General features: G+C 34.9%; 1 protein-coding gene across 1 annotated transcript in view; it reads right to left on the bottom strand.

Annotated features, from left to right (window-relative positions):
- LOC150101450 (kelch domain-containing protein 2-like) overlaps positions 1-12,640 on the bottom strand; it is a 240,585-nt gene that overhangs the window by 150,326 nt on the left and 77,619 nt on the right. The window contains exon 4 of the mRNA XM_090400414.1: positions 5,382-5,475. Within this exon, the coding sequence (XP_090256540.1) occupies positions 5,382-5,475 (94 nt within the window). The remainder of the gene's footprint in view (positions 1-5,381; positions 5,476-12,640) is intronic.

Genomic DNA, 12,640 nt, shown 5'->3' on the forward strand with positions numbered 1-12,640 from the left:
TGTGGACTGCAGAGTTTGGTGGATAGAAGAAGGAGAGGTGATATGATTGAGACTTTTAAACTGTTGAGAGGTGGTTACAGGGTTGACACTGGGGAGTTCTTTCGCTTGGTTGAACAGCAGGAAGGAGTGGTGACAAGAGGCCATCCCTGGAAGTTACGAAAGGAAACTGTGAGCAAGAGGGTAAGGAGTGGTTTCTTTGTGTGGAGGATGGTTGAGCCGTGGAATGCATTGCCTGATGGAGTGGTGGGAGTGAGAACAGTCAGTGAGTTTAAAGAGTGGTATGATAGACTTTGTGTTTCTCAGGGGGGGGGACCTCCCCTCGATGAGTCTTGACAGACTTTATGTCTTAGGAAGGGCCTCCCTCGATGAGTCTTTTGACTCCTTGGAGGCCTGAATAATAATAATAATAACATTCAGTGGTTTAATTAACTACACACATGCATGAGCATGCACGTGTGCACACTCACACAAATGACTAGATTTACTAAATATATATATATATATATATATATATATATATATTCTTGACCTTCTACTCGGCTGTAATGATACATTTTAAAGAATAAATTTTAAATGACTTTAAACCGAGATAAAATATTAAATTTTAATGATAATGATACAACTAGTTTCAGCCTTTTACAGCCTTCTTCAGGTATCCACTAAAGGTAGAACACAGTAATAAAAAATTGAAGTTATAAAAAACTGAGAATTACAGGCAAAAAATGCAATACATGATTGACACAAAAACGTTGTATTTTTCAAGTCGTTCTATCTAGCATGCTATTGTTTGTTGCGTGCGTGATTGCAGATTCTCGTGAGCGCCAGTATTGAACAACTGCAGTATGGCTATCAGGGATGTTATAACTCAAATTGCTGTAAAAATGTTCAGGATTAAGGAGGATTTCTCTGGACTCCACGATTTTCCTTTCAAACTCATCACTACAGTGAAAAATGTTTTCGGATTTATCCCAGCAAACTGAGTGACTCTGTAGATTGTCATGAGGGTTATTAGAGAAAAGAACATGACTGGATAGCGCAGATGCATGTAATGTTTTATAGGAGCTATCTCTCTTATGCTCCTCAATATGCAGTTCAACAGATTTGTTAGTCTGTCCAAAATAAGGAATATTACAGTCGCACCATAACCTGTAAACATCTGGATATTTCAGGTTATGATCAATAGGCTTCGGATGGCTTATGAGAGAACGAACTTTAGGGAGTGTAGTGAAAAAGTCCTGATTTTGTATTTTTTAAGGACTTTAGCCAATTTATTGGAGACTGAACTAATGTAAGGTATTGAGGCGCTACCTTTAAAATCAGTAGTTTCCGTAATATGCTGCCTAGGAGGATCAAGAAGAAATTTCTTAATTATTTTTTCTGAATATCCATTTTGTTTAAAGAGAAGAGAAAGTTGTTCAATTTCTTTTTGGAGTTCATCTGGTTCATTTAAAAGAGATCATGCTCTGTGTCCTAATTCCGAGCTTTTGTGGTGGAAAGTGATGAGATTGACAGTGCAGATATCTGTTAGTATGAGTTGGTTTTCGGTATATAGAGATTTTAAATCTATCAGAGCATCATGTAAGAATTACATCCAGGAAAGGAAGGCAGTTATTTCGTTCTAGTTCGGCAGTGAATTTTATATTAGGATACTGGTTGTTAAGATGTTGAAGAAAATCCATGAGAGATGTGTGTCCGTGACTCCATATAATGAAAATGTCGCAACATAACGTCTCAAAAGTTTCGGCTTAAATGAGAAGGACGATATGGCTTTTGTTTCAAAATCTTCCAGGAAAATGTTTGCTAGAACTGGGGATAAAGGGTTGCCCATTGCTAGGCCTTGGGTTTGTTTGTAAATGGAGTCCCTATATCTGAAGTAGCCAGATTGAATACAATGCTTTAATAAAGCAAATATCTTTTTAGACAATTTGCTTTATTAAAAAATATTTGATATTTTTCGAATTTTGATATTTGCAACAAAGATATTTGCTTTATTAAAGCATTGTATTCAATCTGGGTACTTCAGATATAGGGACTCCATTTACAAACAAACCCAAGGCCTAGCAATGGACAACCCTTTATTCCCAGTTCTAGCAAACATTTCCTGGAAGATTTTGAAACAAAAGCCATATTGTCCTTCTCATTTAAGCCGAAACTTTCGAGACATTATGTTGACGATATTTTCATTATATGGAGTCACGGACACACATCTCTCATGGATTTTCTTCAACATCTTAACAACCAGCATCCTAATATAAAATTCACTGCCGAACTAGAATGAAATAACTGCCTTCCTTTCCTGGATGTAATTCTTACACAATGCTCTGATAGATTTAAAATCTCTATATACCGAAAACCAACTCATACTAACAGATATCTGCACTGCAATCTCATCACTTTCCACCATAAAAGCTCGGAACTATTTCTACCTTAGGACGCAGAGCACGATCTCTTTTAAATGAACCAGATGAACTCCAAAAAGAAATTGAACAACTTTCTCTTAACTTTAAACAAAATGGATATTCTGAAAAAACAATTAAGAAATTTCTTCTGGATCCTCCTAGGCAGCGTACTACAGAAACTACTGATTTTAACTGGTAATTAGCTTACGAAATTAACAATGCATATAAAGTATATTAATTAAAGGCAACTTTAATGAATAACTTCTATATTTCGGCAACGTCACGTTGCCATCTTCAGGAACATAAAGATATGGTATGTGCACGCAGGCACTAACAAAAGCAAATGAGGAAGAAAGCAAGAAACTAATATTGTTCCTAAAGTCCTAATGGTGCCCTCTGGTGGGCTAATTTGGTTGTCTTGGCCGTTGGGCTGAAGTTCTCATAATGTAAGTCTCCCAAATTTGGGATAGTTTCATGCACCCAAATTTGTTGAGGTTTGGAACGTTTTTTAGAGCTGCTGATGATTCCTTGAATATAAAATAATACACCACAGCAAGTTTCAAGGAATCATCAGCAGCTCTAAAAAACGTTCCAAACCTCAACAAATTTGGGTGCATGAAACCACTCCAAATTTGGGAGACTTACATTATAAGAACTTCAGCCCAACAGCCAAGACAACCAAATTAGCCAACCAGAGGGCACCATTAGGACTTTAGGAACAATTTTAGTTTCTTGCTTTCTTCCTCATTAGCTTTTGTTAGTGCCTACGTGCACATACCATATCTTTATGTTCCTGAAGATGGCAACGTGACGTTGTCGAAATATAGAAGTTATTCATTAAAGTTGCCTTTAATTAATATACTTTATATGCATTGTTAATTCTGTAAGCTAATTACCAGTTATGTATGACCAACATATAAGCCTTGCTACTAGAATTACTGATTTTAAAGGTAGCATCTCAATACCTTACATTAGTTCAGTCTCCAATAAATTGGCTAAAGTCCTTAAAAAATACAACATCAGGACGTTTTTCACTACACTCCCTAAAGTCCGTTAAGTCATACAATCTAGGACTTAGAGAAGGACTCTTCAATATTAGAACTATTATAGAAAGATATCTGGAGAAGCAAAAAGAAGTCTACTTATGTTTTATTGACTACACAAAGTAGTTGTTCATGTTGTATATTGTCAAAGACAATATACAACATGAACAACTAATCAAATGCATCAGAAATTTAGGAGTAGATGGTAAAGATACCAGATTACTGATAAATCTATATTGGGAGCAAACTACCTCAATAAAAATATCAGGAGAAATCTCAGAGGAATTCCCAGTAAAGGGTGTCAGACAAGGTTGTGTTCTTTCTCCTATATTGTTTAACCGATATTCTGAAAATATCTTCCAGCAATTAGAAGAATTTAAAGGAGTCAGCATAGGAGGCAGGAATGTAAACAACTTAAGATATGCAGATGTTACAGTACTATTAGCTGAAAATAAGAAAGATCTTCAAAACCTACTAGAAGAGACGCTGAAGCTAAGTGAAAAATATAGACTTAATTTCAACTTCAAAAAACCAAAACTATGCTGGTAACAAGAGAAAAAGGGAAAATACCTGATATAAATATTAAGATCAGAGGAAATACTTTAGATCAAGTAGAGAGTTATATATATATTTGGGTCAACTAATTACAGAGAATGGAAAGTGTGATAAGGAAATATTAAGAAGAATAGAAATTGCTAGATCAACCTTCATTAGCATAAAAAACATTCTGACCTCAAGGGAAATTCACACAAAAACAAGAATTAGGATGTCCAAATGCAACTTATGGTCAACCAGCTATATGGAGCAGAAACCTGGACAATATCAAAATATTGTGAAAATAAACTAAAAGCATTTGAGATGTGGATCCCCAGAAGAATTCTTAGTGTCCTATGGACTGCCAAAAAAACTAATTTAGAAATATTAGAGATGATTGGAAAGATAGGAATCTGTTGAAAACCATTAAGAAAAGGAAAACCACCTAACTTGGTCACATAATAAGGCATGAATCCCTACAAAGAATACTTCTAGAAGGAATGATACAAGGAAAAAGAAGAAGAGGAAGACAAAGAACAGACTGGATGGGAAATATTAAGGACTGGACCTTTCTGTCCTATGAAGAAGAGAAGCACAAAACCGTACATGGTGGAAGCTCATGGTAGTCAACTTCCTGGAAGGAGATGGCATCTGACAAGACAAGAGACAATCTATGAGTAAAGTTTTACTGAATAAGAGTATTATATAAAAATTTACTATTATTTATCGTCTTGAAATGGCACCCTTCCCGATCAGCTGCCTTTGTGTGGGGCAAAACCTGCATATCTGCACAGAGCGGCCCTGTGTGTGTGTGTGTGTGTGTGTAGCCTTGCCATCATACACATCAACAAAGAAAGTGTTAAAACAAGGTATGATAAGTAGTGTGCAGAATGGAAGAATTTCCCATGATGAGTCTACATGAGTCCACTGAAGCTTAGAAATAATACTAATAAGGTACTTAACTGCTTGTCATTATAAAAAAAAAAAAAAATTAAGAAAGCTAATGGCATTCAATGCTTAAAATAATATGGGAATTTGAGATATAAAACCAAGAGAAAATCTCTAGGCTACCTGTGAAGAAACACTCAGGAGGTTTTGCACAACCAAAGAGAAGCTGATCTGCAGAAGTACCATACATATTTTTCTGCAATTAAAAAAAAAAAAAAAGAAAAAAAAGTGACATCTGCAGAAAAACTTGTACACTCAATGCCAGAATTACAAATGAAAGCTAAAAGAGGTGAATATATACATAAGGTACTAGACAGTGAAATTTAAAAATGCATCTGTATATTTCTGGAAATTTATACTGTATGTGTATGCTCAATACTAACTGAAGCACAACAGTGCACACAAAAATAATCCTGTAGATAAACAGCACAAATGAGACCTTCAAGAAAATTCTTACCCATGGTGTTGTTGAATCAAGCACAAAATGAAAATCTTGCTGTCGCTGAATGCCAAAGTCAGGAACTATCCCAAAGCCTCCAAAGAAATATAATCTAGAGGAAATCAATACTTTAATTTTTATATAATTTATGAATACTCTACTAGCTTTACTTCACTACTAAAAAAATAAATAAATAAAACAACTGACTATCAAGCTGAAATTCATTCTTTCTCAAAAAGTATGTTAGGTTAATTTTAATCAGGACTGCAATATGCTCATAAATTATAATGTCATCCTGATTAAAATATAAACCACTGATGCTACTCCTATAGCATTAGAATCTTCCTTTAGATAATTCTTTAGGATGAAAAAAAAAATATAGGCTTCTTGAGCTAGATAGAACAGCAACATTTTATCCAGTCATCAGACAAAATATTTACTCAAGTAAAGGGAAAGATTTCCATGTGAAGAGAAATATGTAAAGAGCACTGTTTAATGATGTTCTATACATGAAGCACAATTCATTTTAATCAGGAAAGCCATTCTTTATGAAGGTAATTATTATGCATCTCATAAATTATAATAATTGAGCTTACCGAATAACAGTTTTAAATTGAGAACAAAATATGTTTCACTAAGTGAAATTTATGTAAAAGTTTGTTATTTTTATTATTGTTACAATATTTTTTTTTTTTTCAATAACAAAAACAGTATCATGAAATAGACTTTTCAAGTTCCAGAAAAACAGTCATGTGAATAAATATCTCCAAGTGCCAAACAAAAAAAATATGGTATTCATTCAAATGTGAAACAAAGCAAAAATCCTAATAAGATAACACCATCATTTAAGAAAAACAAAAATTTCTTAATGTAGTTTCTCAAAAATAAAACTCTCAAACAGTCAAAAGATTATTATTTCATTAAAAATTCTACTTAGCATGTCAGGCTTGATTATGTGTTCAGAAAAGTAACCGTCTTCATAGAAACATAGTCTGCTCCCTAATTTTTTTCCTTACAGTAGTTGTCTCACATTGGGCAAAGAATTCATTTACTACCTAGAGATATTCACAAACTGTCCATGCTCATGGTGGGATTTAAACCTACAGCTTGCTGGAAAGTAGATGTGCCAATCACTTGGGCAACTAATGAATGTTAACTGCATGTATTCTCAGGCCAGTTTGTCTTGTGGGATGAAAAATCTGAGTTTCTAGGATGAAACCACCAGGTTTACCATGTAAAAATGGCTATCTCACCTTCAGTTAAAATGTCCTTTTAAAGGATTTTTTTCATCCTAAATTGAATTTTTATGCTGATTTTTCCAGTGCTTCCAATCAAAGGACAATGTTATTACCAAATTAAGTTTTCCAAAAAACATTTCATATGTTAAAAAGTTAGCCAAGTATTGAAAAAGCTACTGAGAAAGTTGACTGCAACTGAGAAGTAGATACTTTACTGACATTTTTATCAGTGGAATAAAAACACACATTCAGAGTAAAGAAATTTAATTAAAAGTAAAAAGTAGATATTTTTTTACTTTTAATGTGTTGTTAATGTGTGAATATGTGTTGTTCTTATTCTGATGGATTTTACAGTTATCACTATATCAAAGAATTTTTATCCATGGTAATCTTTTGGTGGTGGTGGTGGTGCTGCTGCTGTTATGAAAATGCCCAAATTTCATAGGGGAAGAGCGAGCATTGAGTTAGAAGTCATTACTCTAGAGCAGTGGTCTCCAAACTTTTTTGATCACGTACCCCCAAGACAGAAAAAATAAATAGCACGTACCCCCAATTGATTGAGCAAAAACCTATTGTAATAAGTATTATAAAGAGGAAATATGCCTTATATCATCATATAATAATTAAAAAAGCTACATATTTTTACACATTATTTTTATTATTAACAGCTTACAAACATATTTATTACAATATTTAATGTGAACAATGGCCTTACATTTCTTTCATAATTTCTTGAAATTCTGGTTTGATGGCTTCTGATACTGCGATATGAAGATCTGGTTCCAAGTTTAATTTATTTTGATATTTGGTTTTAATACCTGTCATTGCAGAAAATGATACCTCACATAAATAAGTAGAACCAAATTGCTAAATTTAAAGTAGAACTAAATTGCTATACTCGGACTTCAGTCCGATCCACCAATTGTGAAGAGATTTTTGTTGAAATTCGTTTTTTAAAGTTGTGTTATATCTAATGTCAATTAATATTATAATATTAATATTAATTCATTATTTCCAGTGTAAATGTAAGCACAAAATGGTGTTAGAATTGCACAGAAACAATATATACTAAAAAATCATTAACCTTACTACTAATAGTCAAATAATTAATACAACTGTGGTGTCATCTATAGATAGAAGGATAACTAAGCAATTTTCCTTCTCTAGTTGGGCTTGTCAACACTAGGATGCTCTACAAACAATCATCATCATCATCATCATCATCAAATTCCTGCCATGTACCCTCAAGGGGTGTACAGGATATGACAGTACTACATGAAAAAATTACATCATTACTAACTTCCTATCTACAATTTTCCTCCAAATCAGTCTGTTACTTGTCAAGACTCCAACATTATCAGATCTTATATTTCTATCGTCTAAGGCACTTTGTACCGTATCAATCCACCTATATCTTGGTCTTCCTCTGGGTCGTTTTCCTGTCAACCTGGCAGAGAACACTTGTTTTGCTAATCTTTCCTCTCCCATTCTATTTAAGTGACCATACCATCTGAGATTAGCTCTGCTAACGCATTCCTGGATGCTGACAATGTCAAGTTCTTTCCTAATATCCACATTTTTAATATGATATTGCCATTGATGCCATCTGTTCACGCCTCTAATCTTTCTCAGAACTCTCATATCTGCGGTCTCTAGTCTTTGGTCAAGTGTTTTACTTCTGACCCAGCTCTCAGATCCATAAGTTAAAATTGGTTTGAACACAGTCTTGTATACAGCTAATTTAGGGTTCCGACTAATTTCTTTCTTATTCCATATGAATTTATTCAATTGACTTCCCATGATACCAGCTTTGCTGATTCTGTTGTCTATTTCTATATTTAGTTTACCATCTTCGGTAAAAATTGTGCCTAAGTAGCTGAAATGTTTTACTTGTTCCACAGGTTCTCCATTCACAACACAGTTGACATTTTCAATGATTCTGCCTATTTTCATTGTCTTTGTCTTTTTATTGCTGACCTTCATCCCATATCTATTACAACAGCTATTCAATTTAGTCAGAGAATCTTGCAGACTTGTAGCGGATTTATTTAGAAGTATAACATCATCAGCATAAAGCAAAGAGCTGACATTAACATCTCCAATTTTGATATCAGGTTTAATACCACATTCCTTCATAATGTGATCCATACATATAATGAATAACAGAGGGGATAATGTACATCCTTGTCTCACACCAGATTTAACATTAAACCATCTTCCTGTACTTCCTTCAATTCTAACTGCTGACTCACAACTCAAATAAAGACTAAGTATTGCTTGATATAATGCCCCATTGACACCATATAACTGCAGCGTATTGAATAGCTTCTCTCTTGGCACCTTGTCATATGCCTTTTCCAAATCGACAAAACTTAAATACAGATCTTTGTTATATTCCCATGCTTTCTCGACTATTTGTCGTAAAGTGAAGATCTGATCCTGACAGCCTATTTGGCCTGAATCCAGCTTGTTCTTCACCAAGCTTTTCTTCCACAATTCTTCTCAACCGTTTCTCAAGTATACTTGCATAGATCTTGCCAGGAACACTCAGTACGGAAATACCTCTGTAATTCTCACATTCAGTTTTATTTCCCTTTTTATATATGGGTACTATGAGAGTTCTACACCAATCATCGGGAATTCGTCCCTCTGTCCAGGCTTTCTGAACTATGCAGTGCAGCCACTGTAAGACTCTTATACCACCATACTTCAGCATTTCTGGTCGAATATCATCTACTCCTGCTGCCTTTCCACATTTCAAGCCTTTGATGGCTTTTTCTACTTCAAGTATAGATATGTATTCCTGACTGCATGCCTGGTCAGTGTTTTTTATCACTGCGCTGTCATCACTGCTTGTTTCATTTAGCAGTTTTTCAAAGTAATTACTCCATACTTCAAGGATATCTTTTTCTCCTGTTTTCATTTCACCTTTATCATCTCTAATTCCTTTTACAGCACTCTTTCCTCCATTCCTAAGCTTCTTCAACAACCTCCAGAATATTTTGCCACCTTCTTGATATTTATTTTCTATATTCTTGCCAAAGTCCTCCCATGACTTTTGTTTAGCTAGTTTTACACACTGTTTAGCTTTCTTACATTTGTCTCTGTATTCTGTAAGAGTAAAAGCTGACTTATTTGCCAGGAACTTTTGATATGCTTTCTTCTTTTCCTTCACTGCCTCTTTAACTTCCTGTGTCCACCAGGGAGTTCTGATTTTTTTATCTTTGCACACAACCTCACCACATGCCTCTCTGGCAGAATCAATCAATGTTTCCTTCAGAGTTTGCCACTGAATCTCCAAGGTTTGATTCCTGTTCTCAAACTCTTTCATTTTCTTTTCAATAATATTTCTGTATTTTAGTCTACAGTTTACATCTGAGAGCTGCTCAACTTTTATTCGCTTTAAAACTTTCTTACATGTTATTCTTTTCAATATGAAATTCAATTTTATCCTGCTCAAGACTAAATAGTGATCACTTCCAATTTCAAATCCTCTGTACACTCTGGTGTCCTGCACCAGGGAGAAAACATCACTATCAACAATAACATAGTCAATGAGACTTTTCTTATTCCTAGCCTCTTCTCTCCATGTGAATTTGTGCACATTTTTATGTTGGAACATGGTATTAGTAATAACCAGTCCATGTCCTGAGCAGAAATCCAACAGATATTTGCCATTATTATTAGCTTTGCTCTTTTCTCCAAATTTTCCCAAAATATTTTTGTATGTCTCACAATCATTTCCTACTCTACTATTTAGATCCCCAACAAGGACCAACTTTTCCTTTTTCATTGTGTCAGTTGCTTTTTCTAAAGCCTCAAAAAATTCCTCCACTTCTACCTTAGTAGAACCTTCTGTGGGACCATAGGCACAAATAAGTCTCATTGTCCAGTTCCCCATTCTCATATTTGCCCACATTACTCTACTTGAGACTGACTGCCATTCAAGAAGATTAGCCTCGTATTTTGTGTTGAATACTATGGCTACTCCTTCTTTTCCTTGATTGTTATTGCCTGAATATAACATTTTGTATTTATTGCTCAGAAAGATCTCACCAGTTTTGGTCTTTTTTGTTTTAGTCACCCCTATTATGTCGATCTGGTACTTATCTAATTCCTCAGCTAGCTCCATTTCTTTGCCATTCAGGCTTCTTATGTTGATAGTACCGATCTTTAACTCTGGTGATGTTGAGTTGGGGTTTGTTTTCAGATTTGTTCCAGTAGCTGACTTTTCGCTGTTCGCCCTGGTTCCCTGGCGAAAACAACGGGGGCCTTGTTTAACCGGGCGACGCCCCAGCCGGCATGAAATTTTGTCATGTCGTACCATCATTTTTTATTTTGGTTTAACCAATAAGAATACAATTTGGTCGGCTAAATCCCAAATTGCCAGCCCATCCTCGTTCGTTCAGTATCAAAGTAGATACCCAACAGGGTGCATCACGAGAAGGTGAGGATTGGACATTAGGTCAGAAGCCCTGGTCGGTTCTCCGCATTCCTTTAAAGGCTATGTGGAGGTCTCCTCTCAGTTATACAGCTTTGACCCTTAAGCACCTTAAGCACTCTACAAACAATGGCAATGATAAGAAGTAAGAGATTTACTCCCTAGTTTTAAAAAACATGATAGCTTTGCCACGGACGATTATGTGTGCAAAGTCGCCCAATGTGCACTACTTGCAAATTTAAGTTTACAGGATCTTTATAACGTCTTTGTCTATATTAGATATATGTTTAATTGATGAAAGAAAGTAATATTCTTTATCTTTAATTAATTAATTTTTTTCCTATCAATATAGAACTTTTTTTGACATACCCCACGTATCTACTCGCGTACCCCACTTTGGATATCACTTCTCTAGAGGACTGGAAGGTAAGTTGTTTTTGAAAAATAATTAGCAATAATTGATTCATTTCTTTTGGATCACTGTTTTTATGGGTGCTTGTTTATGTGGTTCTAAAAGCTACTACTTTTTAGTGTACTGTACATATAGCAAGCAAGAATGATTCTATTTAATGCAGCATGTGTGAAATTAAGGAATTGAGGAGAGTCTGACTTATGTTTCTCTAATAGCCAAAATTAAGAATATTAGTGATGCTGTGAGGATGCAGACAGGGAAAGTGAAAAAGATGATTATTTTGGTGAGTACTGATCATCAAACAAGTGCGGTATGCAAAAAAGATATGAAAGAGCTGCTGATACAAATGAATAAAAAAAAGTGAGAAAGTAAAATTTGTAACTTTGATACTACAGTATGGTAGAGGTGAAATGAAGAATAGCTATGACTGCAAATAAATTAGTACACAGGTTGTGTAGCAAGAATAGCTGGAATCAGTTTGATGGACAAAAAAACAATAAGGCAATGGTTTGTATTTAAATGGATTCAGAGTCAGGTGTCTTGAAAAAAGTATTGTTCATTGGACGTGCAGAGTCAGGAAAACTATGGTTTAGGAAGAAATGCAAGTGAGATTATGCTCTCCCTATAATCCCTAGAGATTATAGGGAGCATAATCACATGAGGCTGAATGTAGCTCTCCACAGCTTTAGTGGAATAATTAAAGCAGAGTGTAAAAAAGATTATGAGGGGTACTGCATATATATATATATATATATACTAATGCCAGAAGCATTCAGAATAAGTAGAAGAAATTTTTGGCATTGGTTAGTTCAACTTGGACTGGCAGAGGATGATATAGTCACTCAAACATAATGCAAGGGATGTAATATTTTCAGAGAGGACAGAGGAACAGAATGGGTGGAGGGGGTAGAAGTATATCAAGAAGGGATACAGAGAGCAGTTCATTTGAGGCTATCAGAGACAGAAACTAACAGGATGGTTGGTTGCTATTATAGGCCAAGAGATATAAGAAAAAATGTGGATGGCATGTATCCATAAATTAGCACAATGAGTGTAGAACAAGCAATTATTATGGGGGGGGGGGGGACTATAGGAATATAGACTGGAAGGAGAAATGGTCATGAGGAAGAAAGGAAGGAAATGGAATTTAAATAGAGATAACTACCTGAAATCACATGCCAGGGAG

The sequence above is a fragment of the Typopeltis vanoorti genome, chromosome 11 (assembly GCF_054136105.1).
Source record: "Typopeltis vanoorti isolate ZY-2024b chromosome 11, IOZ_Tvanoo_1.0, whole genome shotgun sequence".
In the NCBI taxonomy this organism is placed as follows: Eukaryota; Metazoa; Arthropoda; class Arachnida; order Uropygi; family Thelyphonidae; genus Typopeltis; species Typopeltis vanoorti.